This window comes from Seriola aureovittata, chromosome 2 (assembly GCF_021018895.1).
Source record: "Seriola aureovittata isolate HTS-2021-v1 ecotype China chromosome 2, ASM2101889v1, whole genome shotgun sequence".
Taxonomy (NCBI): domain Eukaryota; kingdom Metazoa; phylum Chordata; class Actinopteri; order Carangiformes; family Carangidae; genus Seriola; species Seriola aureovittata.
The window spans coordinates 17,983,461-18,009,518 of NC_079365.1; the positions used below are offsets into that span (position 1 = coordinate 17,983,461).

Below are 26,058 nucleotides of genomic sequence, written 5' to 3' on the forward strand. Positions count from 1 at the left end.
ATCAAACCATTTTGTTCTAAAACAAGTAAACCTAAATTGTATACTTGCATGCAACTGGTTGGTTTTTACTTTTAAATTTTGTTACTTGCCCCATCTTAATCCTTGTCCTCTTTAAACAGTAGTGAAGCTATTTCTGCACAACTACTATTAGTCACAAAGCTGAGAAATGTTAAATCTGAACTATGCATCAATATGGTGAAGGGTGTGTAACAGGCTCCATTACATTACAAAACAATCATTCAGTGCTGCTTTTGGATTCAACTCAACAACAAAAAGAGATCTCAAACAGCTTTTTATTACATTTTTCAATCAATAACAGTACAATTTAGTACAGTATCTATCTTGCATCCAGCTCACCGTGGAACACCAACAGACTGAAATGAAATACAAAAAGTGAAAAGGTACATAAGGGTGCAGAGCTCTATAATATTAATGGAAAGAGAAAAGGGAATCCATCTCAGTTGAATTGCATTTTCACTTGTGGCCACACACGAATACATCACATTTATTGTACATCATCGCAGAAAAAAAAAGAAAAGTGAAAATATGTCACAACTTTAACAAAAGTGCTTCTGTATACAGTGAAATGTTGTCATTCAGATGCTCTGATTTTCAATTTAAGACCAAGAAAAAAATGTACAAAAGTTTTAGTATGGACAGTATGTGAGGACATTATTGTTCCATTGAGTGTGAAGATTTGAAGGAGAGAAAAGGACTTCTCAAGGATAGAATTCTCACAATGATTGTTATAATTATTACAAAAATTGGCATCAATAGAACTGGTAAGCATAATTTACACTAAGTACGCAGTCAATATTAAGTCTTTCTCCATTCTTGCTCACTCTGGTGCATAGCGTTACCAGTATTAGTACATGATGTATGCAGAGTTTGAGCCAAAAAAAATTGGCTTCTATTAAGTTCAATCAATAGGTTACTCTCCTTTTCAGAAACAAAAGAAAATCTAGGATTTTTGCACCATTGAAAGCAAGTCTACAGCATGCACATCTAAATTAACTCATGGCAGACAAAATTAAATGTCTTAACTTAAAACATCAGACCATTATTTTCAGACATTGATTTGTACATTTCATTCACAGAGTTGCAACTGCAGTCCCAAGCAAAGGAAGTGTCTATTTAGTCAGGTGAGGTGTTTCACTCAAAGTGGATACTAAACACAATCCCCCATCCATATAATAAAATCCAGCCATGCCCCAATTATCTCAGCACCTACCTTGCTACCCCACCCCTTCCCACCCAAAGTCAAAGGCATGTACAAGAATTAAGGGGGTTAACTGGATAAGTTACTCGTAATAACTCCTTTTGTACTGGAATGAGCATTCATAACTTATAGCATGTGCTTGGTTAGTTAACATAGTATTAGTTGAGAGGCAAAGCTTCTTCATGTGCAAAAGGCTGTGATGAAACAAAAACAGCTAGTATATAAATACATCATGGACAATTTGAAAGCTGCTCGTGTAATATGATCCAAGCTTTTACTTCTGCATGTTTTCTCTCATCTGTCTTATATGATTTAACTGGATTAGAAAGACAAGCTGTAATTCAAACATATCTAAAACCACTAAAGAAATATGACAAAAAAGAAAGCCATCAAGAATAACAAACCATCAGAATAGAATTCTTAAAAAAAAAAAAAAAAAAAAAGTTAAATAATTTGTACAATTACACTCCAACATTTGCTTTCAAGACGCACACATTTGCATGGGATGATAGTGTTGTTTTCTCTTTCAAGGTAACATAAAATGGTCCAAGAAGGAATGCGCAAGTTTCTGATTTGATACCACAGGAGATCCTTTCTTAACTAGGTGATAAACAATTGTGCTCTTCTTTGTGTAGGAAAGGCATTGGTTTCCCTTCGTTTTTGTGGTGTCCAAGTCAGTTTAAACAGTGTTGAAGAAGATGCTGTGAACATTCTGAAGTTGTAATGGTCTTCCAGTCAACTTTGGAGTTAAAAGAACATCTGGGAAACAAAGACAAATGAAATTTAGAATTTAACTAATCTAACCTGATCTACAATTTAGCTAATTTAACCTTATGTCAAGTGAATATGTAAGACCTAATGGGCAAAGATCTAACAAAAAGCTTTCTAGTCACACAGATTGACATAAGAATGCAAAAGGCTGCTTGTGTTCATTATACGTACATCTTCAACAAGCTGCAGTTTTTGGCCTTTTGTCAAGCCTGCAAAATGTAATATTTACATTTAACCCTCACCCTAAGAATTCAGTGTAAGAAAAAAAAAATATGTTAAAACCTTACGTCAGTTGATTGTTTTTTTCTATAGTTCTTAGGGCAGCAACGTCATTACAGCAACAAACTTCAACTTATTAAAAACTACTATTATCCGAGTTAAGTTTGATATGGCTAAATGGCTGACAATGTCTATCTGAGGTGCGCTAATTGACCACTGTAATACAATATGTGTATATCCACCAGATGGGTTTGTTTTCTGTACAGCCCGTATGTCCTGTATGAAAAAACATTAAGTTTAAACTAATGCTAAAAGCAGTTGAAGTTGCCCTGACATTTATCTCAAGCTTACTGTAAATGTAGGGGCAAGAATGTTGTGTTGATCACGAGAGTCAAAAGAAAATGCCAAGATCCATTCAAGCTAACAGTGTCTCAAATATGCAGACCAGCAAAAGAAACAGAAAGACATTTCACTGAACCCACAACTCTTTTATACCTGTAAGGCAACAAAAGTAGCACAATCAGCACATCACCTTCTACTCCAGCCAGGCAAAAAAATGAGGCTATGGCAGACGTGCAACTACAGGTTTTTACGAGGAATAGCTTTAAGTACAAATGTAGGAAAATGTGAAACAATAAAAAAAAAAAAAAGAAAAAAAAGAAAAAAAAAAAAAAGGAAAAAAAAGAAGAACCTTCAGACTTCAATTCCAGATCTTCAGAAAACTGTCCCAGGATCCCGTTGCAACTGCCATGCCATCATCAGTAACTCCCAGGCAGCTAACACGGTTGTCATGTCCAGCCAACACACCTAGAAAAAGTACAACATTTATAACTTAGTCTTCATGACTAAAAATGAGCAAACAAGTAAATAATCTTTGTTGCTTTGTATGTTAAGTATTTTTGTAACATGAAGAAAATAGGGCTGCTATTTGAGATCATGCTTCAATAACTAACCAGCACGGTCAGCTTTTAGTGTGTCCCACACGTTGCAGTTGAAGTCATCATATCCCGCCAGGAGAAGACGGCCACTCTTTGAGAATGCAACAGAGGTGATTCCACATATGATATTGTCATGAGAGTAGATCATTAATTCCTGATCAGCACGCAGATCGAACAGCCTGCAGGTGGCATCATCGGAGCCCGTGGCAAAGGCGTTGCCATTAGGGAAGAACTAAAAAGTACAAAAGAGAGATCATTAATGCACAACAGAAGAATACACTAACAAAAAGGTACGTCTGTATAGTACTTTTTAAAAAAGAATAACATTCCAATTTGCAATTCCAAAGAAAAATTTGAAAAAAAGTACATTTCTGAATTTTGTCAATAACTTACACAGATGGCATTGATGTCAGACTCATGGCCGGTAAATGTCTGTCTGCACATGCCCTCTCGAACATCCCAGAGTTTAGCAGAGGCATCACAAGCACCAGAGACGAATAACCGTGAGTCAGGGGCCAATGACAGGCTCATGACATCACCTGTGTGTCCAGCAAATGTGGTTGTCTGCTGGCCAGTCTCAATGTCCCAAAGTGCACTGTAAAATAAAATATCTGTTTAGCATTTCTCCAACTTCCTAGCTCTTACACAAAAAATATTGATTTAATAATCAACCCAGTAATGCAACTAAATGTAGGGAATCCTTTTACTTACCAAGTGGTATCTCCAGAGCTTGTAACAATCTGGTTGTCATCAAGAAAGCGACAACAGGACAGGTATCCTAATATTCGAAGAAGCAATAGAACATACATGAATATGGAACTGCATGTCAGATATTTAACTAGCAGTTTGTTAATAACTAGCGTATGTTTAACTCTCATATTTGCGCAATTACGCATCATCAGTATTTACAGTAAATAGGTCAGCTGTAAGATCTTAGAACATCTTAAATTTTGTATTTTTCTCCGTGTCTTACTCTATTTACTTTCCATCTTTTGGCACCAAATCTCTTCGTTTATCACAAAGGATAGATTAGATTAAAAAGGTAAAAAGTCTTTATTTCCCACAAATTTTGAGGGTGCTTGTGAATACATTTTAAAATTAGGTTTAACCAATGATCCACTAATTCAATTTATAAATATCGATGTTTTTACATGCAACATACGGGCCTCAGCATGTTGAGTAGAGTTAAGCTGAAACTCTACTTTTGCAATCCATTTTCTCCAACCCACTCTTTGTAATTTGCTTTAATCAATCATGTGTGTACATCATATACCATATACCATCATATACATTATCATGTACCTGTATGTCCAGCAAGCTCACGGCTCACACGTACATTCCCCTCACGTGTTTTCAGGTTGTAAATGGAGCAGATGTTGTCTAAGCCACCACAGGCCACATAATTTCCTGAAGGTGCATATGCGCAAGTCATGACCCAGGAAGATCGAAGAGGAATGGCGTGAACCTATATAATCAAGGTGACAACACACACACAAATACATTTGTTATCTATCCAACTTATAAATTTCAAGGTTTAACTAATTCTACTGCTAGACCTGTTATTTTGACACCCACTGCTCCTGTGCACCAAGCCCAAAATCAGAGTGACATCCAGTGAAGTGAAGCACTCATGACCAAAGTAACAAGAACAAGTGAACTGAGAACAGAGTCCAGAATGTGCCCCTTAGGCATTAAACAACATCCTGTATAATCACACCCATATCACTTCCATTTTGATTGAAACATGATAGCATATATCAGTCAATAAGCTTCTACTTACTGGCTCTCATAGACAGCATAATGTGGCAGCTTAATTAAACAAAGACTGTGACTAGCAGTGTTTCTATTTGTGAGCCCCTATACGCATTAAGATATCCCATATACAATTGTGACCTCAATCTGGCCTGCAATCTTCTCAGTAGGTCTAGAGATACATTGGAAAACGACCCTTTAATCTTTTAATTCCCAGCTGGACTTATTGCCTGCTGTATCAAATTCAATGTAAATGTTTTTTTTCCATGTCACCACAAAATCTTCAATATTCTAAAATTTGACAGAGCATCATTTTCTATTGTTAATTTTCTTTTTGTGGTGTAAAAGTCCAAATTACCTATTAGGCACACAAACTGTGATCCACTTCCCACCCCACTAACTGCACACCAAACACATCAGCCCCAAGGCCACAAATGCCTCTCTCTCAGCTGATATGTAACCCTTTTGAATATATTCCAAATGAATGCAGCATGGGCAGAGTTAGTTAGTTTCTCCTTCTGATTCAAATATAACCTTATGAGTTCCACAAAAATAGGTGCAGGTCTCAAAATATAAAACAGTCAAGTGAGAGAAACAATGCCCGCCTCATTCATTTGTATTCACTTTGCCTGCAATAGCCCAAAGTTTCAAAAAAGCAGCAACTATTACTTTATTTGCATGTAGATGGTGACACTGACATTAGCTTTATGTGAAAGTCCAAGCTGATGCTGTTATTACTTTACTTTCCAATTACAGATTGACATGTTCAGATTCAACCATTAGTACATTAAACCCCTTTTAAAATCACACAACTTACCTTATTTGTGGTATAGCTGTCCCAAATAATGAGTTTGCCATCTTGAGAGGCACTGACCAAGAGCCTACAAAAATTAGAACAGCAATATAAACACCACCACAACAACAATCGCAGTTGTCACACAAAATCTATTTTTATCTAAAATCATAAGCCAAAAACTGAGGAAGAAGGACTGCAGGCTAAAGATGCCTGCCAAACTGCTGAAAAACATGATGTAATCAGTGTAACAACTCTTACATTTAGGCGTAGTCTAACTTTTGCACTCTGCTCAACATTTGACATGAAACAAGGACACAATGCAACATAAATAAATCTCCCTATACACCATGAGTCATAAGGCATTTAGTTTACCTGGAATCTGTTCCCCAATGCATGGCATAGATTTTAGCCAAATGACCCCGCAGCGTTCGTCTTGTACGCATCTGGATTCGTCCAACGGGGTCAATATTAGCTGTGATCTGGAAAAAAACAAACAACAAAAAAAATTAAGTCCTCAGGTTACTTTCAGACCAAATGCTTTTCAACCTAAGCGACAGATCCTAATGTCAAATGTTACCTGTGATAGTGTGGCATCTGCGCATGCTTTCCTGGCATCCTGAAAAGAAGAGAAGTCAAATCTTTAGAGCAGGGTCAAATTTTGATTGTATAGACTTGTAATTGGTATCTTTAATGATAATTGGTGGTATAGCATATAGAAAAGTGTTTGTTACTCACTCTGATCTGATTTTTGAGCTGCTCTGCCTCTTGGCGTAACTGGTCCAGTTCACTCATTTTAGCCTGCTTTTTCAATTACCTTACTCCAGCTACTGGGGCACTTGTTGATCTAAAAAAGAATAAAGAGAAAGCACTTGAATCATTCACAGTCTTCTTCATTTTAAATTTAAGGTATTATTTATACATATTTTCAACCACACATGAAAGTTTGTCTAAACCTGTCTTAGTCACAACCAAATCTCTTAACAGCAGAAGGTAATAGTAGAGGAGAATATTTTCAGCCAGCTCACTGTCATTGACTTTTCAATTGACTGAACTGTTCACCTAAAATATATGTAATGTACAGTTCATGGTTTAACCAGACTGTACTTTCCCACCTCAATGTCACTAACATAATCCTGACACACAATTTAGATTGCCAGACAAATCCTGTTAAGGCATGACTTTCCAGTGATCTGAAAAGCGGTCATTATCCTGTTGACCTCAATCCCAGGGATACTCCGAATTTTAGCCAAGTGATCAATAAGCCACTTATATTAATACAAAGCCTTGAACACACTCAAAGTTCATCTAACAAATACATTTTAGATATTTAAGTCATGATCCAAGTAGCGGAGTCCCAATATAACAAACGTATCTTAAACTACTTCAAGTCTCATTTATCAAAAAAAAAATTTTTGTAAAAAATTATATTATTTCAACACAGTTATTATAGGAGAGCCAGAAAATCATGGCAAATACTCAAGCTATAATTACCTGTCCTGTTCAAGACATTGACTTAATTTATTCTGTATGAAACAACACTCTATGGAAATTACATTTTCAGATTTCCTTTATCAAAATGAAAGGTAAAATTCTGAGTAAGAATAAGAAAATTCATCCATTATTCCAATTTTGGTTACATCACTGATTAGAATTTTACAACTTTGACATGCAAATTCCAAGTCCATTTATTTAAAGCAATAAAAAGGTACAGTTTATGGAAAAATGTAACAATGCAACAACCTCGTAGCAACATGACCGTAAACAATGTTTGTGAATGGCTAAATCAATTTAATATACTGTGTTAGTTTGAATAAAGTCGGTAGTTGTGAACAAACTCATTGTTCGTTTACCAACTCCTGTTATCCTGGAAAATGGACCCTGTGCCCAGATCTATCCTATAAATTATTCAAGTGTGTCGAACAGGAACACATTAGGAAATGGATGTCTAATCATACCCTTAATGTGTGTGTATGTTTAAGGTGGTACACATTTTTGGTAAACCAGACAATGTGATTTCCGAGTACACCCAAGAAACTGGTTAAAATTGAGTAGTCACACACAATTTAGACCCAAAACATCAATTAGAGTTTTCTACAGATGAGTTACAGGAAGAACCTTGGTGAATCAACTGAAAAAAAATGCCTTAAAAACTTTAAAAGGCAATGTTTTAGGAATGTTTAACCTAACATTGTTAGTATTAGACTCAGACAACACTTTTTTTTTTTTTAAATAAATAGGCACTTGCATCATTTACTGTATATAAACTACAGTCTATGTAAGATGCCTTCTATGAGACCTTAAATAGCGCCTCATAGCTTCAAAAAACAAAACAATGAGACTAAAATTTAATGCAGATGTAACCATTTCTAAATAACAGAGCACCATTCAGTTTTACAACCTTGCCATCCCAGTTACCTTACCTGGTGTGTTTCAATCAGTAGGCCTATGTCACTGGAGGTTTCAGGACAGGACTGAAAAACTTATCTACCTGACTACGTTGTCCTTACGGTCCTCTAAGTGGTTGACCTTTTTAACGCAGGTTATCCTCTTACACTCATTAATCTAATAATAAACGTGTCAGGAATGTAATTATTATACAGTATCAACAAGTAACAGCAGAATGCCATTCTTACCTTGAAGACCTCTGAAAATATAGTTTAGATTTTATAATATTGTCAATTTTTTTCTGTGTGAAAGTTAAATTCAAGTTTACTCATGTAGTATATGATAGTATTTTTGCAGCATAATTAATAGACAGAAAACACAATATAAAAAACCTCTCATGCATTTATGCAACTATGTGCAATTTTATAATAAAAATAATGACTTAATAAAAGAAAATTACTAAATTGATCTCTGAAGTAATCATTTAGTTTTCAATTGCAACTCTGAACAAATTTAAGGCTTTTGAGTTAAACCTCACAGATTTCCATAATATTAATGGTTATTAATATGAAAATGCTCTTCAGTGATATTGAATTCACAAACACTGGGCTCTCAATCAAATTACAACATGATGCAATTAATTTTGATTCTTGACTCTCTCTATTCAAACCCTAAAACTGCAGTGGTAAATCAAAAGGTGGGATAGCCTGGACTCATTCTATAGGTCTGAGCTTTAAATATTCCACATTCTGAATTTTATTTCCCATTGACCTCTGTGGATGCTTACAGTTAAGGAGTTCCTCTCCCTCATCACTTCTCCTTTCCAAGCGCCTGATCAGGGTCAGCTGACTGCATGATAAACAATGAGCAGTGGCAAACAGCCTGGAGTTGTAGCTCACTAGCTGTTCTCAGGTCCCTTAAGTGCAGTCTGTGCCTGCTACTTTCAAAAGGTGTCTTCTACACTTTCAATTAAAATCCTAAAAAATGTATCTCTCGCTGCAGTCCGTAAGTATACATATGTTCTCAAAGGACAAGTCAGCTTATCTGCACTGTTAAACAATGATAATGCAATGTTTCACAGCTAAAGCTGGATCATAGAAAAAGCCATAACCAGCAATATCACTGAGCAACTCCATAATCCTAAAAGCTAAAATCCTCAGTCAATGAGTCTCTAATCCTATCCATGTCCACTAACATAAACAGCTGGCAAAGCCAACCCAGGCATTAGAAATATGTTTTCCCGATCATAAAAGGATGAGTTTAATCTTATTTCTTTTACACACAACATGCTTAAAACAAGTGCCAGGATTTTCACACTGCCAGTGAAATCACAAGCCTGATACAACTCTGTGTCCAGTATGATCACATACTGTACAATTAGTACCTCTCTTTCTGTAATAAACTAAGATGAAGATGCATTTTCAAAGAACTCGTGTATATATAAAATTCATTTGCAAATTGCATACACAATTGGCACACGTCATAGCAATATATGACAGATATAAGATAATACAAGTACAAATCTATTTCATGAATATACCTAGCATATATATTTTCTAAGTGATTTATGTGCAGAGGTTCACACAACACTGTATGTAGTGTACTGATAGTTGACTTAGCGACTGTGTGCAGTACTTTGATTTGCGTTCAACAGTAAAATAGTTTGCATTATATTTGAATAGCTGCCAGATAGCTGTTTTAGTCAGGTTGTTACTCTAATTTGTTTATTAGGTTGGTCTACAGAGGTTACACACATTTCAGGAGAAATTTGATTCCAACTCAGCCCCATGATGTGGCAAAATACTGAGGATTTGGAGTATTGGTATCTGACAGTGTAATCTAATTTCTACATTTACTGAACGCTGCTCAGTGTAACGATAATATGACTTGCACTGATAGAAATCTGAGAAGATGCAGCTAAACGCCATCTTGCAGACTGCTGTCCGCTAGTTAGCTTGCTAGCAGGCTTGGCAGTGTAGGCCTGCAGGCAGGGCAGAGCTAGTATTCGAGAAAGCAATGTACTCAGTCACCGTGTTAGCAACAAATTCAGTTGTGATTTAACAACGTCTAGTTGAAAAGCAAAATCGATCTCACTTTTAAGACCCGCTGAATTTCAGGCAGATAAACTCAATAGCTGGCAGCATCTAATGCAAAATAACATAACCACTGCTACTTTATGGTAGACTCTGCTGCTCTTCCGCAATTACATGGAGTGCTATGGAGTTAGCTTTTAAGCCAACAGTGGTTAAACATAGAACCTCGCTGGTTGCTTGGCCTCCAGAAATCCACTTACTTACATGCTAACAATCTCATTAAACCCGACAGTGCCTAACTGACTTGATTACGACGTATCGGTATATTTATTTGGCTCCCTGATCCTTTAGTGGACCCGAGCCTGTAAAAACTGCAAGGTCGGGCGGCGATGGCCTGCTTGACTTCAGTTAAGCAACAAATGCAATAGATGCGGGTGATTTTTCATGACCATCTATCATCCATCGCTACATAACTGCCAGTTAGCTAACTGGTGGTATATAACTAACTAACGTTACTAACCTAAGTTGAAGGCGTTGCACCGGCGCGGCCGTTTCGTTGCAGGGAGGCAGCAATATGCTAACTTATTAGTTCGGCTTGTAAAAAAAAAAAAAAAAAAAAAAAAAAAAAAAAAAAAAAAGAAAAAAAAAGGGTGTTAACGCAGCTACAACAACTCACGCTAACAAAATGTAGCTGTTACATATATATTTATATTGTGTGCAATTTTAAAGTTATCTAGTGATGCTGGCTGCTGCACTATCTACTATTGCCATTAACCAATATTTGCTGTTAATTTGTTTACGGGACGTTTATTGTTCCAGCCCAACCCAGTGTGTCATCATCAACTGACAGCAACATCTTTAAATGTAAGATTTCGAGTAGACCTACAAAGAGACCCGATACTAACTATCAAGCTTCAGGTGTTAACATTAACATCCTAGTTACCATAAGTACATTTTGGCAATTAACTATCCAGTACTTTAAGTACTGTATTTTAGGCCAAAGAGCACCTCCGCTGGGCCATCATTGGCATCAAGCCTCACTGGCCAATATTAACGTTACTTCAACGCCAGCCAGAAGCTTTGCTAACATTAACAGTAGTTAACCCAACTCAATTGACTGGATGTGTAAGCCAGTTACGGGTAGATAGGTTTTGTAGCAATCTGCTTATCCGCCGCAAATATTGAGCGCCAGGGCCCACTGCTGCAGACACCCTTGTATCTTAGCTACTTGTATTTGCTTATTATAAAATAGCCAACTTAACGTTAGCTAACCGCAGCTAACTAAATGGCTAGGAAGCTAGCCATCGCTTGCTACCCCACCCCCGGGCAGTTAAATTCTGCCACAATTCATCAGCTAATGGTATCAACAGATAATGTGAAAGATATGAAATTAGCACGATCCTCGCCTTATTTCACCTTACCTGATTCAATTTGCGTTTGTTTTTGCGTTTTGGCATTGACTGGAAAACAAGACGGCGTATACCTCCGATCCACGCATCAACGAACACCACAACGCTAGCTTTCTAACTAGCTAGCCAGCTAGCGTTAGTTTTCCGAGGAGCAGCCCTTCCCGAACGCAGGCTACGGCTAGGGAGCTTGACAACCTCCGTCAACCAACCGGAGAGGGGAGGGGGGAGGGAGTCACACCCACTAGCCTTGAACTGAAGACACTGCCCAGGCAGACAAAAACGCTAATCTTTAAAGTCACTATAAGTCAACAAGACAGTCTACTCTCTCTTTTTTGTCAAACTTAACATCTGCCCTTTGCGTAGTGACACTCTCGCCCGGCCATCGAACGACGAGATGGGCGCGGTAACCCTGCAGTTAGCACCGGGAAACCCCACGCTGCAGCAGCGATGGGAAGAGAAGCATCGATAGTTGTTTTATCTACAGCTGGAGATGTTAGCGTTTCCAGTCACGCTGAACAGTGTTAAGCACTTCTTTGGTATATGTGCATTTCATTAGAGTAGACTAACAGTGAACGTGGTGTTCGTTTGTCCACCCCCCCGCAAACCAGTTGGACTGAAAGGCTGAATCAGTCGGGCCCCAGCTTGGCTTCTAAAGAAGGAAGTGGTATTAATGATTTCAGCAGGGCTCTCTATAATAGCAGTGGCAACATAAAATGGCCTTAGCAAATCAGGACAGTGTAATTTGATGTTTATGTGTTTTCGCTGTAAGATTTTTTACTCACTAATTTTTTAATGTGTTCCAATCATACTGATCTCTTTAAAAAAACACCTCTCACTTTAGCACCTCACTAGTTAAGCTATTGGTCCTTTTTTGGATCAGATCTAGGAAGTTGTTGCAGTTAAACATACATCCATTTCCCTGGCCAGTCACTCATCTATATGCAATACAGTTAGTCCTACTTCTGGTTGTTAAGAAGTTTGTCGGATAAACATACAGCCGTCTTCCTAGGTGGAATTTGTTGCTATAGATACACTACTTACACAAACAATACTTAGTTTATTAATACACATGCACACGTGGTCACAGGTCAAGTTTTGGGACATTACATAGACTTCATTCAATCTTCTTCATTTGTGTTCTGGAGACTTGCCATGATAATAATCATAATCACTACTCATCTAACCCTAACCCTTACCCTAACCATAACCACTGACCAAAACATCAGCTTATTCCCCATCCCAAATTAACTGGTCCCCAGTTTTGCCTGTGACAGAAACACACACACACTCTCACTCTCTCTCTCTCTCTCTCTCTCTCTCTCTCTCTCTCTCTCTCTCTCTCTCTCTCTCTCTCTCTCTCTCTGTCTCTCTGTCTCTCTGTCTCTCTCTTCTTTAGATAGTGTCTCAGGCTCGAAGTATGCTCAGGTGACACAGTGGCAACCTGCCACCCTCCTGTACATCTTTCCTTGACCAGCCTTTACCTAACAACCTCCTTCATCCCCTTTTTTACATCCATCCATAAAACAGCCACTTCTATCTTACATCACTAAACCTTGTATCAGATGTTGTTGTGCTGTTATTTTTGCTAGTGAAGACATGAAGCTGAGATTGAATGTGCACTTCTGACCTTGGAAACAGTAGGCTAGTTGGCAAAGAAATCCCACCACTAGGTTCACTTAGTACAAAGATGTAGAGAAGTACTTGTAAGATATATCATTTTGAGTTTGCCTATGTAAAAATACCATTTTTTTGTCTGTCTTTTAAACTGAATTTTCACAATCTTCTACAAAATTTATATATAATCTTTACCACATGTAAAATGAGTAATAAATGGGATATCTTTATAAGCTTTATAAGACCTCTTAATCACCTCACACATGGAGTGAAATGAAATGGCAGTGGCTATGGACCATTTTCATTATGGCTTGTCAGCAGAATTTTGATAACCATTTGACTATGACATGCAAATTAATTTGGTTGCAAGGATGCAAAAGCAGGAGGAAAACAATATTTCTGCATTGCTTTGCTTGATCATAAAACATTTTCTTTGAGGATACACAAGTTCTAATCTGTCTGTATTCAAATTGCCAGCATATGTAGCACCACTGTTAAAACAAAGAGAACTGTCCTTTGGGCCTATCATTTTTAAACCCTTTCATGTATCAAGTAAACTTTATTTTCCATTGAGTGAAATCTGGCAACTTTAGGAGTGAACCTGACCATCATAATCATTTATTCATTCTTTGTTTCTGCAAGTGCGATCCAAACCTTCTCTCGTTTGTTACAGCAAACTCTGTGAGGATGTAAGTCATCCTCACTATCATATAGTGGTTCAGTCAAACTATGGCCTATTCCTGGTTAAGTGTTCATCACGGCTGTACAACAATGAAATATAGGATAAAATGTTTGTTCTGGTTTGTTTTTATGAATGGTTAATTTACTGACCACCAGCTAATGTAAATATGAAGTCCAAAAAACCTTAAGATGAATTACAATTATCCTTCAGGCTTACTTGGTATCTCCCTTCAAGCTCTGTGAACACCGAAGATCATTTGAGTCATATGGTGTACAAACATTCAAAGCTTTTCCCCTTGTGAAACAAATGTGAAATTCTTAATGTTCCCATTGCAATGTTGGAAATAGCTTCTTGGAGTTAAGTACCTCCTTATTTGGTTGTCTGCTTTCATGAGATTCACTGGGGGCTGCACAAACACCTGCTAATAACTCGCAGCAAGCTAATTGCAGCTCCCATAAGTAGAACATGTGATGTTGAGGTCACAGAAAATGCATCTGATTGTTTACATATTTTTTTCATTTTGTCTTTAGCCCTTTCCACATCAGTTACTTTGAGAATAAAGTGATATTTCAACCAATTACAAGTTTACAGTTCCAATATAACTATGCTGTAGCTGTTGGATGAGATCAGTATCCAAATATTCCTGATCTATGATTAGCAAGTCCATCCTCTAAGTGCTTTAAAAGGTCTTGAAGCAGGCTTTTCTAAACTCTGGGGAAAAAGCATTAGAAGTGTAGAAAATGATGAGGCTAAGGCATCCTCTCATTCTGCAGTAACTGTTGTCACAGTGCTTGTCCTCAGCTGTGTTTGTACTACCAGCAAAGAAATGGTGAGTACCTTATGACAAAGGAACTAACTTCTCATACTAAATTGTTAATTCTAATATGTCTAATTAACATGATTCAATTTGATGTGAAGTCATTCCAAAAGCTTTGATGTGCTGATCTCTACTCCCTTTGATAAATCTTGTTAAATGAAATACTGCAACTTCCTTTTTTTCTTCCAGGCCAGCAAGCTAACACAAGAGCAGATCACAGAGTATAAAGGAATTTTCGAGATGTTCGATGAAGAGGGAAATGGAGATGTGAAGACACAGGAGCTGGAGAGGCTGATGAGTTTAATGGGAATCAATCCGACAAAAAGAGAGCTCAGCCAGATGGCCAAAGATGTGGACAAAGATGGTGAATATAAGCTTCCAATGGCTGTAAACCCAACAACTAAAAGCACATCGCTGGTTATTCTTAGATGGGCTTTTTGACCTTTATGGACCACTGGCTCAGTTTAAGATAATATAGAGTTGGTAGTCAAGGTCTTACACACACCTGTGACTTTATTATGTATATCTGCAAAATAAAATGTTCTCCAGTACAACAGCTCTGCCATCCCTACCTTTTTGAAGCATCAGAAAGCAGCTGATTCAACTTTCTTTTTAAGACCCTAATGGTGGTGGTGGTGTATTTGACTGTTATTGTAAGTTGTTGCTATTTACATACATGAACAACTGCTTTAAATGCCTTTAAGCAATGCCCTGTATGTATTCTGATCAGCACCTGGAGGTGAGGATGTTAGTTGAAGCTTTAGCTGTCTAAAGTTCATTCTGTGACAACTAAGTAATTAGTGCTTGAGTTAGACTGCTAAATGAGCTTCTGTAATGATAACTGGCCATTTACATTAGCCAAAGCACTGGAAGGCAGATGAAATGGATGTTTGTCATTTATTCTGACCGGGTTGGATGTCAATTGAGATTCCAGACAGATTTGGGATTCATAAAGCAGATCTATGTGCAATGTTGCAAGGGAATAACATCTTCCAAAATGCATTATGAAAGAGCATAACATTATCTAATACTGCAGTATTCTGTTTTGTGAAGGAATCCACATTAATCACTAGGTGGCAGTGTTTCACCATGTGTGCTTTTTGTATGGTGGGCTTTATAAAAAGACTATTGGCATTTCCCAGAGTTGTGCGCACACACACACCAACAGTCATCTAAGGACATTATTGGAATATATCATCTGACATCTATGATAGATTTTCTATGAGCAGTTTGAAAAATTTACTTTATTTACTCATTTGCCTACTTAAGGTGTTATTGATGTCATTCTTTTCCAATTCAGTTTTTTCTTGGTTTTTTTTTAGCATTTTACAATATTGTTCTAATAATAATAAAGTTGCCTAGTAATATCCAATAAGTGTGAAAATTGATGACATAGAAACGTCATAAAAGATTGAAAGCTTAGAGCCATATTTCCAGCCACTGTTATGTTGAACATGTTGTCCATTATGTGCCCAGATACATGATTTTCTGCCTTCTACAAATTTCTGCTATAAGTATATCTTTCATGTCAAATTAAGTTCCTTTTCAACATATCGAACACATTTTAGCAATATTTGTGTTATTTCATCTGTTATGCTCAAGGATATAATTTGCCATTTAATTTCCTGTTTCCTATTTCCCCTTCTCTTACCTTTCTCTCTTTATACCTCCCTTCTATCTCTGAACCAAAAAGAGGAAAGAACAAATGCAAGCAGAGATTTATTGCAAAAATTTCTTCTTTAAACTGTGATACTGAATCAGTTCAGAATATCTACATTTTTAAATCTCCACATGTCATCCATATTTATCCAAACACAAGACTTTAGAGACTTTGAAAAATGAAGCTGTTCTTCTTCTTCTTCTCTTCATCAGTAAGTTGGACTGTAGATAATTATTATTGCATAATAACCATTAAAGAGCTAGGTTAAATTTGATTACCATTCATTTTACTACACACATGCCCCCTAATGTAGTTTTTCTCTGTATATTGATTTATCAGTCTTTTTTTCCTGTCTACTGTCTGTCTGCCAAACTAAAGTTCATTATCTTTGTGACATTTCAGGTAAAGGGTTATTCAACTGTGACAGCTTCCTGGGTCTGATGGCATTATACCATGAAAGAACCAAGAACCAGGATGCTGAACTCAGAGCTGCTTTTAAAGTGTTTGATAAAGAGGCCAAGGGTTATATTGACTGGAACACACTGAAGTAAGAATAACATTTAAGATAAAAAGACAAAAATATTTTTTTCTTCCACTGCGATGCAACATTTATTAATTAAAAAATGATTACTTATTTTGCACCCAAATTAAATTCCAGATAAAACAGATTGAATTAAAAAGATAGTAAACATGAGCATGCCCCAGAGTTTGTCTTCACTTAGTTTTAATATTAATTTGCCATTCTGAACTTTCAGTGTTTTCTACATGTATAATAATAATTTCCAGATACGTACTGATGAATGCAGGAGAACCACTCAATGAGATCGAAGCGGAGCAAATGATGAAGGAGGCAGATAGAGATGGAGATGGAACCATCGATTATGAAGGTATATATTATGTAAAGTTATATTTAAACCACTCTACTTGTCTTTGGTTGAAAAAATATAATTAACGTTATTGGAAGATAGATGTCTTAGTGAACAATCTGATATCTCTGTATAACTGTTCTTAGATGGTCTTAATGTGTGTGTATATATATATATTTAGAAATGTTGTTCTCCTGATCTTTATGGATAATTTCTGACAGTCAGAATCATCAGAAATGTTCATATCAGAAACTCAGCTAAAAAGCTGTTTCAACAAAATTGATTTAATGTATAAATATATATTACTGGAGAATATGAACTCTCCAGCTTCAATTATGAATTGTACATTAATGTGATAAGTTACATTATTTTTTGCTAATGTTTCAACTTGACTCCAGAACTAATTCTAACCAGTCAAGTATTGTGTATAAAGAAATAGTGAAACTTGAAAATGGATGTTATTTATCATAATTTGGGGTATTTTATTCACATTTGACTTTCACATTTTAAAAAAATCCCAGAATACACAAGTATGTTAAAACATGTGTCCTTAGATGATGAAGATAAGTAGAAAAGATGATAAGTAAATGATAAAAAATACCATGGTATTTATTGCTGATTTGAACTCTTTCAGAATTTGTGGCCATGATGACCGGAAACTTGTTTAAAATGAGCTGAAGACGCAATAAAAGCAACACATCTCACTTTGAGCCTCTGGGATACCCTGCAGGAGTTGTGACCATTCAGTTTATGTTCCAGTGACACAGGATTATAAAACAAGAGGACCGTCATTTTTTACTGTTCAACATACTTGCAGTAGTTCTAATGGAAATATGTGCAATCACATATCTCTGTTTTGTGAATATTTGTAGAAACCTTTCACATAAAAATAAAAAATCTTTTAAAATTATTGGTCCGTTTATCTTCTGTTTGTGTGTTTCTGATAGAGTGCATTCAAGTCATTAAGTGTCAGACATCATAGGGTTAAAATCCTCAGACCTGCTACCCGGATGCAGTCACTCACATGGGTCTGACAGCATCTGGTGTGCAGAGCCATTAAATCCCATTCTCATCCCTGCAAAACCAAATGGACGGCTCAGGGAGCCAACCGAGTTCATCCTCTTGAAGCCATTAGACCAATTGCAGAGTGACGGGGGAGGGAGCTTGCCGCACTGATCTCTGTTTGCAGCATCCCTAGAGCTGCTTCTGTTGTGTGAAATACAAGAAAGGGCAAGACGGAGGGGGGGGAGTAGATCCTTGGAGGCAATCGCAGAACGGAAAAGGGATCTCCTGGAGGCTGCTGGGATAGGGTTACTTCGGTGTGAAGAGTCCATCTTCAGAGAAAATGACTGTTTTGTCAATGTAAACAGCCTGTGCAGTACCTGCATTGCTAAAGGGGGAAGCAGAGGAGGAGGAGGAGGAGGAGGAGGAGGAGGAGGAGGTGGAGGAGGAGGAGGGACAGACACTGGAGGAAATGCTGCCTCTTCCAATGAAATTTTTCCCTTCTGTAGCTAGCCCAAGCCTGCTGCAGCTCACCTCTGAACTCATGCATGTTACATGTTAAGGTACGTCTGCATCTCTAATCTGAGAGGACACATGGAGTAGGACCTGGTCACGTTGGCAGGATTAGTAGTTCAGCTGTTAGCACAGGACAGCTGAGATACAGTGCATCTTGACTAAAAATAACATGTTATGTATCAGTAACACACAGTAATCAAGACCATGAACTGATTGAGATGAGCATGTAAAAATGTTGCACGCTACGTCTTTGTGCTGTGCAGGGATTATTAACTGGACAACAGCAATGACTGAAGCCAGCCTTTGGCTTTCATTGGTTTGTTTGCTTCAGCTGCACATGTTCCTCATTATGATCACAAGCAGACAGGATCCACTAAGGAGAGAGGAACGGATCATGTGTCTATTTTCACATTTTCACCGCTTCCCTCTGTCACCGTACTACACTGCTTTAAAATAGAAATCATATTCAGGTTTTTTTTTTTTCAAACTCCTCATATATGTAAATCTTCAGGATAAATTGCTCTTCACTCTCATGGGATGTGCTCAGTGTGTGTGTGTGTGGGGGTGGCATGTGTGCTGAGTCTTGGATGCAGTGGATATTTATGGAACCTGTGTGTGTGGAGCTTTGTGTGTTTGTGTGTGTGTGTGGGTGTTTGATTTTGACGTTTGAACACACTACCAACACATTTCCTCATAGTGCACGTTACAGTTTGAGTGGTTAGTATTCCTCTGTATTTTATCAAGTTTCCTCATGTGCCTTTGCTACCCACATCCTGCCCAACACCTACCACAACCCTGCTGGCACAGCCAGCTATGGTTTGTATGAAATCGAGGGTGAAGTGTGCCAAAACTGAAAAGTTTGATTTTTTTCACAAGGATTTAGGCAAATCATCAATAAAATAAAAATTACATTTTATCATATAACACATAAAAGTTTTTGGAAAAATTTTTTAATCACATGCTGTCTTTCTGTTTTGTGTTAGTTTTAGGTTTTTTTCTTCAGATCATATGGCGTAAGCATCAACAATGGCTCAGCAGACCCCAGACCAGAGGGATGACATCTGTGTCGACCATGAGGAACACTAGAGACTGAGCGACAGAACAACATCCACAGAGATTCAAAAATACATCATACAGTTGAAACAGTTGCACCTGACCATGGCTATAACTGCAGCCAAGACAACTACGAGTTTTGTCTCCACAGCTGCCACAACCACCACAATCCCTTTCCTCTCAATGGGCACCAGCGCCAGAGACAATATCACCTCCAGAACAACATTAATGACTGTTACTATAACAACAAACGAGACCAGCTTCAACGCCACCACCTCTCCAGAAGCAGTGATTGAGGGCTCGGGAATGGGAATGGTGCTTGTCCCGTTTGGCATCATCACCGTCATCGGCTTAGCAGTGGCAATAGTAAGGAATCATTCAAATATTGTCTGTCGATTTTCCCCAATATCATGTTTCATTTTTTCAGTGTTTGTCGTAACACCTCAGACATTATTGCACTGTATTATTTGGCTTGGACAACACCACTTGTTTCTCTTTCTGATTATATCTGTCTTTCTCCATCCCAGATGCTCTATATCCGGAAACGGAAGCGGTACGTTTATCAAGACTTTATTTGCTGATCCAACAATCGGGCAAGGCAGGATTATCAACCAGGAAAGGCGTGCAAACATGACCCCAAGTTCACTGCTTGTCTATTGGTTTTGATAATTTGATTATTTGCAAATTTGTGAGGAAATTTACACTAGTGAAATATACTATCAACTAAAGCACATCCTGCATTGTTAGATCATTTTATGGCCATATTTTGTAGAGGATTCCCATTTCAAAATGCAATTTAAAAAAATATTTATTTTCACTTATAATGTTCAAATGGCACATATTCCTAAACAAACTAACACAAGTTAAACATCATTCCCTCATACTGCAAGCATGGAGTTAGTAGGAACTGGGATATAACAGGCTACATACAGAGGACAGTAGGCCAGGGGTTAGTAGGAGCCAAACATTTTTTTTTGCCCATTTTTACCACAGAAGGCCTGATTTCTTCTTATTTAGCTGCCAATTGGTCCTCACCTCTAATCTCTTGTCATGAAGGCTGGAGAAGCTGAGGCACCAGCTCATGCCCATGTACAACTTTGACCCGGCGGAAGAACAAGATGACCTGCTGGAACAGGAACTACTGGACCATGGTCGGGAAGGCAGCCTCACGGGTCCCAATGCCAAGGTAGGCCACAAAGGGTTTGGTAGAACCTGTACTGACAAACGGTGAATGGGTTGATGACCAAAAGAGCCAAAAGCTTAATATTCTTAAATTGACATACATTTTGAGCAGTGACTTAGAGTCTACATAATGTTTCCCATCAACAATAACAAAACACAAACTTCTATCAAAGAGTGATGTCACATTTTCTAATAATTTCCTATGCCCAGGTTGTATGGCAGTGATCTCTGATGTGTGAGCTGTGCTTTATGTGCTAGTGCTATTTGCTAGTAATTAAGTAATTTATGCTGTTAAAATTTGACTAGGTCGCTGTCATAATTTATCTTTTTTTCTTTAAAGTTTTGACTATGGCATAACGGTAAAAGGCAAACATGGTAAAGTATCACCTGTGTGACTTTTGAATCATCTTTCTAAACCTCTTTTTCCCCACAATCCTCATTCTTTCACACTATCATTATTTCTGTATCTCAAACAAAAGATGTTGTTTAGATGTTTGTCATTTATTTGGGACACTAAAACTATCCATTTTTTATATCAACTTATCTGTCTCAAAGTAAATGCTCACAGTGGACAAACACCAGCACACTGAAAGTCTTACTTCAGTCTTATCTTTTACATCCTTTCCATTATGATCCCTCAACTTACTACCTACACATTGAATATTTCAGAGGCCACATATATAAACAGTAGACAAGTACAAGATTTTCCATTATATTTTAAAAATGCAAATAACATTACACCTTTATGACTTCCAGAGGCACAGTACACAGTGAAGTCTGAAGAAAAATAATATTAAAGTCCAATTTTATTTGTTTTCTACAGTCAACATTTGAAGGTCGTGGTGCACTTACTAGTTTCTTCCAAGGCTTTAAACTGCAGGTGTGATGACAACCGAATCAAATCCATTACAACAAAGCAAATTTGCTTGATGAAAACCATGATATAGTTAAAAGGTACAGAAAAAGTTAGTTAGTGGACCTTTAAAGTTATAGGCCTACTGCTTTTTTTTTCGTCAAACCCCTATTTCTTATGCATTGCAGAACAATGTGTCCATCCACACAACAATCAGTAATCAACCAATTTTAGCATCATGTTGACATTTTTAATATACTTTCTACATATATCTTGAACAGTTTTCATACTTATTGTTTTATACATGTGGCCTCTGGTTTCTGTAGTCAATCACTTTGCACAGGCTGTCATGTTACACCGGGACAACAGGCTGTTTCTCACAGTTGGAGTTTGGAGTCACCAAATGATCTTAACGTCACTAACAGGCTTATTTCTTATCTGTCCTGCTGCCTATCTCCTCTGCAGACTCTCACAACATCCCAGGGGACCATGCAGAGGCCCAGTCGTCTGGTCTTCACAGATGTAGCCAAAGCTCTCAACGCTTAACAGTTCTCTTCCATTAGTTTATTTCAGTTTGCGGGGGCCACTGGCCTCATCAAGATATAGACTGTTGCTCAGGAAGGAAAACAAAGGGAAAACTGGACTGTTTTTGGGAACAACTGGAGCTTTGGTGAATGTTTTTATCACCAGGACTTTGTACGTGAGAAGGCAGTGGTTTTCAAATTATCAGAAAAAAAGTAGGGTGCATGTATGATAAGGGAGCATAACGGGAAGCATCACATATGATCTTGCACTGTTATCGTTTGGCGCACAAAATGCAGTGTGATGCACTTTTCTTAAAATCATGTTGTGTCATTGTTGTTAAAATGTTCGGTAGCTTGTCAGTGAAGTTCTTCAGAGCTTTGATATCTACTTCCATGTTTGATATGAGAGGAGTGTAAATTTGTGTTATACTGATTTTGTGGTCTTACGTCTCTGACAAGCTTGAACACTGGATGTGTTAGCATCCTTAAGTGAACTGTCCCTCTTCATTTTGTTTCTTCTTTATTGAGTAATGAAGGATTGATTCTGTCTATATACATTAAAACTATTTAAACCAATCTGGGGAAAAAAATTGTGTTTTGCTGAACAGATCTGTAACAAAAGAGAGTTGGTAGGTGTGATATTTTATTGATAAGCGATAAAGAAGCAGAATAACATAAATCACATGGTAAAGAATCATAACAAAATATATATCACAGGTTTGTGAGTTCTATTAATGAAGTGGATGAGGACACATCAATAATATAACTACAAAAGGGTGTTAAAGGTAAGGCATAAAATATGATTTCTCAAGTTACACTTCAACTTTTCAATAGTTGAAAATGGATCAAGTACTGTATGTAACTATATCACTATAAAAACGTTGTCCCCATATAGAGAGTAAATATCCAGACACAGCTTGTGTAAAATAACAAACACTGACTCAGCTGTAGTTAAATTAAGAGGCACCCTTCAGGTTGACTTCCATTCATTTATGGTGATATGAATGTAGTGAGATGAGATAAGTGGACTACGACAGTACTAGTTTGACAGTTAGTTCAAGATTTCATCCACATCGCCTGCAGGTCTGACGGAACAATTTCGGGCACAAGTGACCAAAAACTTTCTCAGTCATGAACCAGGCTTGTTTGTTTTCAGAGGTAGTCCAGAGGGCAAAAAGAATGTAAAGTCAATGCAGTTGAACAAGAAAACGTACATGTCTGTAAATGAACTGAGCTCTTCTGGCAGCAATTTAGTAAACAATGCTGAAATACACAAAATTATTGGGATACAACATATCATCGGTGATAAAATAAGCACGTTTTTGTGAAGAAACACTTGATATATACAGTAAATGATGTGATATTCAAGTCATGTAATAAACAACTAGTAAGTGATATGTAGTTCATGCTGGATACATTTTTACCACGCATGATGACACAGGGACAGAATCTTAGGAAGTTGAAGTATTTGCATTTGTCTTTCAGTTTAAGTGCTGAAATCCTGACAAAGTCTCAAAAACATTGTTTGTAAAAACAGATTAGAGGCTGGAAACCTCTTTACCTTTGATTTTTAAAACAAAACTATTTGTTAATCTATAGAAGAAATTCCTCCAAAATACCAGAATTACTCTATGACTAGTTGTTAAATTGCTAAATTATGAATAAATGCTAAATTATTACTGATTCGTTACAAATAAAATAGACAACATTTTTAATTAGTTAACCTTAAAGTGTGGGTTCTCCAAAATTACATAAAAATGTTTACACTGAACCTTTAGTGCTCTAATGGTATCTAATCATGCAGGTAGTTTTGGTTTCTTTTTTCTATCTTCCAACCTGATCAAATTAAACCAAAGTTATATGCATGGCAGGATACCATGTAAAATACTGTGTAGTTCTGTAATTAGGGTGAGCTAACCTTTTAAAGCAAGACTATGTAACTTTTGCAAGAAACCCCACAATTAAAAGGTTGAATTAATAAGCAATAAAACACCCCCTCAATTCAATACAGTCAGGGGTTTTCCCGTTACAGCCTCACTTGCTCTGGTGTGACCAGTAACTTATGGTGGCTGTTAGCTGACTTTATAACAACATTCTACTTGTGCTATTGTTATGCTATATTTTAGCATTTAGCTTTTACCCATTACCCATGTCATATTGTGGCCAGAGTGGTCGTTGTTCGCTAAAAGTTATTGCCTTGCTTTTAACAGCCAAACAAGAAAGGAAGGTACAACGTTCAGACAGAGACAGGGTTACTGATGCAGTGTTGAGTGTTAATTAATTACCCAGAATTTATTTGGCAATTTTTATACAAGGTTACTGTGTTGACGGTGTCCTGTTGTTTTCCATAACTGTCATGTATTTCAACACTGTGTGGTTATTTGCTGCCCTTCCTTTCAAATCACATGAATTAAGAGTGTCACACATACAATTTACAGTGTATGAATCTGAACATACATGATGTAGTAAAAATGAGAAAGGAGTATCAGACCCAAAAAACAAACATAAAAAAAAACCCAACAAAAAAAACAAAACAAAAAACAAAACAAGTATTTCATATGGTACTACACGCTAAAAAGCAAGTATTTCATCAAGTTGTTGTAAACTATTGGCTGCATTTTATTTCCCAGGAAAACAAACCAAGTCTCACTTCAGCTTTTAACGAATACAGTTTTTAAAAGAAATGACACTGATGCTTTTATTTATACACCGATAGTAAAAATCCTCTACTGGCGTGTAACGTCTGTGTGTTTGTTCGTGTGTAGTCCTGAAAGTTCTTTGCCTGTCTGTGTTGTATATCTGCGCATGAACCTGCGTGTGTGTTTACAGTAAGTGTGTGTGTGTGTGTGTGTGTGTGTCACTGCTGATGGAGTGGAGAATTACTTTGTTTGAGATCTTCAGTCTTTTGTGTTACTGAGGTAGAATGAGAGATTAAGAAACTGAGGGTAACTGAGGTTTAAATGAGGTCTTTGTGTCAAGGCATACTGGTAATGTCAAATACAGATCAGAAATGCACAACAAACACAGCACAATAATTATTACGGAGTAGACTGACAACATGTTCCTGAATAGTTTTGTACCTGAGGTTTCAATATGGTGTAAAAGCACTGTAATAGTGAAATCCTGAGTGTGGCAAAATGACTTGTCAACACTGTTGTTGACTACAGTATGTGTGAAGGATTGTTTCCAAAGTGAGATATCCATTCATACCTTTGGATGATTTTTTTTTTCCTAAATCAGCTGCTGGTTGGAAGGACAAAAAAACAAACAAACTGCATTTCACTGAGGTTATTAACTATCTGAATACTTTTGCTTACATTGACATTTGAGCTATTTTAATCAATGCAAAGTACACATGACATTTTTCCCCCTCCAAAGTTGGATATTTCATTTTGGAGTAAAACCTTTCACATCTCCTTTCATAATAATGACTTCAGCGCACCATGTTTATATTGTAACATCGCTAAAAATGTCACCGTCTTGCTCCCGTTTCATATGAGGATTCATGACACTTTCATGACACACTCAGAAAACATGTTTTGATAAAACGGTTCAGTTTGGTTCCTTTTTTTTTTTTCTTTCTTTCTTTCTTTACCCCCCGCGCCCCCTGCTCATCTTAGCCTGCAAACCTGTCCCCTCTTCACAGAACCAGCACACACACTCATGCACACAGACACACTCATGCTGAGGGGGTTTAAGGAAAGCAGGCGTCCTTAAAGGAACAATCCAAAAATTTGGGAAATATGCTTCTTAGTTTTCTTGCAGAG

At 37.2% G+C, this 26,058-nt stretch overlaps 3 protein-coding genes across 5 annotated transcripts; 2 read left to right on the forward strand and 1 right to left on the reverse strand.

Annotated features, from left to right (window-relative positions):
• Nucleotides 1-279: 279 nt before the first annotated feature.
• On the reverse strand, nt 280-11,921 carry gnb1b (guanine nucleotide binding protein (G protein), beta polypeptide 1b). 2 transcript variants are annotated; one of them, XM_056391400.1, is made up of 11 exons: nt 11,535-11,921; nt 6,431-6,539; nt 6,273-6,311; nt 6,068-6,174; nt 5,717-5,780; nt 4,450-4,612; nt 3,859-3,925; nt 3,541-3,742; nt 3,163-3,379; nt 2,901-3,016; nt 280-1,978 (listed from the first exon to the last, which is right to left on the reverse strand). In XM_056391400.1, the coding sequence occupies exons 2-10, from the start codon at nt 6,485-6,487 to the stop codon at nt 2,910-2,912; spliced, it is 1,023 nt and encodes a 340-aa protein (XP_056247375.1). In that variant the 5' UTR covers nt 6,488-6,539; nt 11,535-11,921; the 3' UTR covers nt 280-1,978; nt 2,901-2,909. The 2 variants fall into 2 exon arrangements, with proteins under 2 accessions (XP_056247375.1, XP_056247384.1); XM_056391409.1 differs by lacking the exon at nt 11,535-11,921 and adding an exon at nt 10,634-10,726.
• LOC130178880 (calglandulin-like) lies at nt 10,760-18,071 on the forward strand. 2 transcript variants are annotated; one of them, XM_056391479.1, is made up of 5 exons: nt 10,760-10,977; nt 14,825-14,999; nt 16,698-16,842; nt 17,082-17,182; nt 17,796-18,071. In XM_056391479.1, exons 2-5 carry the CDS (start codon nt 14,876-14,878, stop codon nt 17,837-17,839), a joined length of 414 nt encoding a protein of 137 aa, XP_056247454.1. In that variant the 5' UTR covers nt 10,760-10,977; nt 14,825-14,875; the 3' UTR covers nt 17,840-18,071. The 2 variants fall into 2 exon arrangements, with proteins under 2 accessions (XP_056247454.1, XP_056247443.1); XM_056391468.1 differs by lacking the exon at nt 10,760-10,977 and adding an exon at nt 14,572-14,647.
• Nucleotides 18,072-18,204: 133 nt separating this feature from the next.
• Nucleotides 18,205-22,867, forward strand: si:ch211-161c3.5 (uncharacterized protein C3orf18 homolog). Its single transcript, XM_056391452.1, has 5 exons — nt 18,205-18,726; nt 19,663-20,098; nt 20,260-20,285; nt 20,789-20,918; nt 22,233-22,867. The coding sequence occupies exons 2-5, from the start codon at nt 19,838-19,840 to the stop codon at nt 22,311-22,313; spliced, it is 498 nt and encodes a 165-aa protein (XP_056247427.1). The 5' UTR covers nt 18,205-18,726; nt 19,663-19,837; the 3' UTR covers nt 22,314-22,867.
• The last annotated feature ends 3,191 nt before the right edge of the window (nt 22,868-26,058 follow it).

Bases quoted from the DNA above. Each gene is read 5' to 3' on its own strand.
- si:ch211-161c3.5 (XM_056391452.1), top strand. From the start codon at position 19,838: ATGGCTATAACTGCAGCCAAGACAACTACGAGTTTTGTCTCCACAGCT. The intron at 20,099-20,259 runs GTAAGGAATCAT...TCTCCATCCCAG, and splicing joins TCGGCTTAGCAGTGGCAATA to ATGCTCTATATCCGGAAACG. The intron at 20,286-20,788 runs GTACGTTTATCA...CTTGTCATGAAG, and splicing joins TATATCCGGAAACGGAAGCG to GCTGGAGAAGCTGAGGCACC.
- gnb1b (XM_056391400.1), bottom strand. From the start codon at position 6,487: ATGAGTGAACTGGACCAGTTACGCCAAGAGGCAGAGCAGCTCAAAAAT. The intron at 6,312-6,430 runs GTGAGTAACAAA...TCTTCTTTTCAG, and splicing joins AGCTCAAAAATCAGATCAGA to GATGCCAGGAAAGCATGCGC. The intron at 3,926-4,449 runs GTACATGATAAT...TTCGAATATTAG, and splicing joins TGAGCTTGCTGGACATACAG to GATACCTGTCCTGTTGTCGC.
- LOC130178880 (XM_056391468.1), top strand. The intron at 16,843-17,081 runs GTAAGAATAACA...AATAATTTCCAG, and splicing joins ATTGACTGGAACACACTGAA to ATACGTACTGATGAATGCAG. The intron at 17,183-17,795 runs GTATATATTATG...GAACTCTTTCAG, and splicing joins TGGAACCATCGATTATGAAG to AATTTGTGGCCATGATGACC.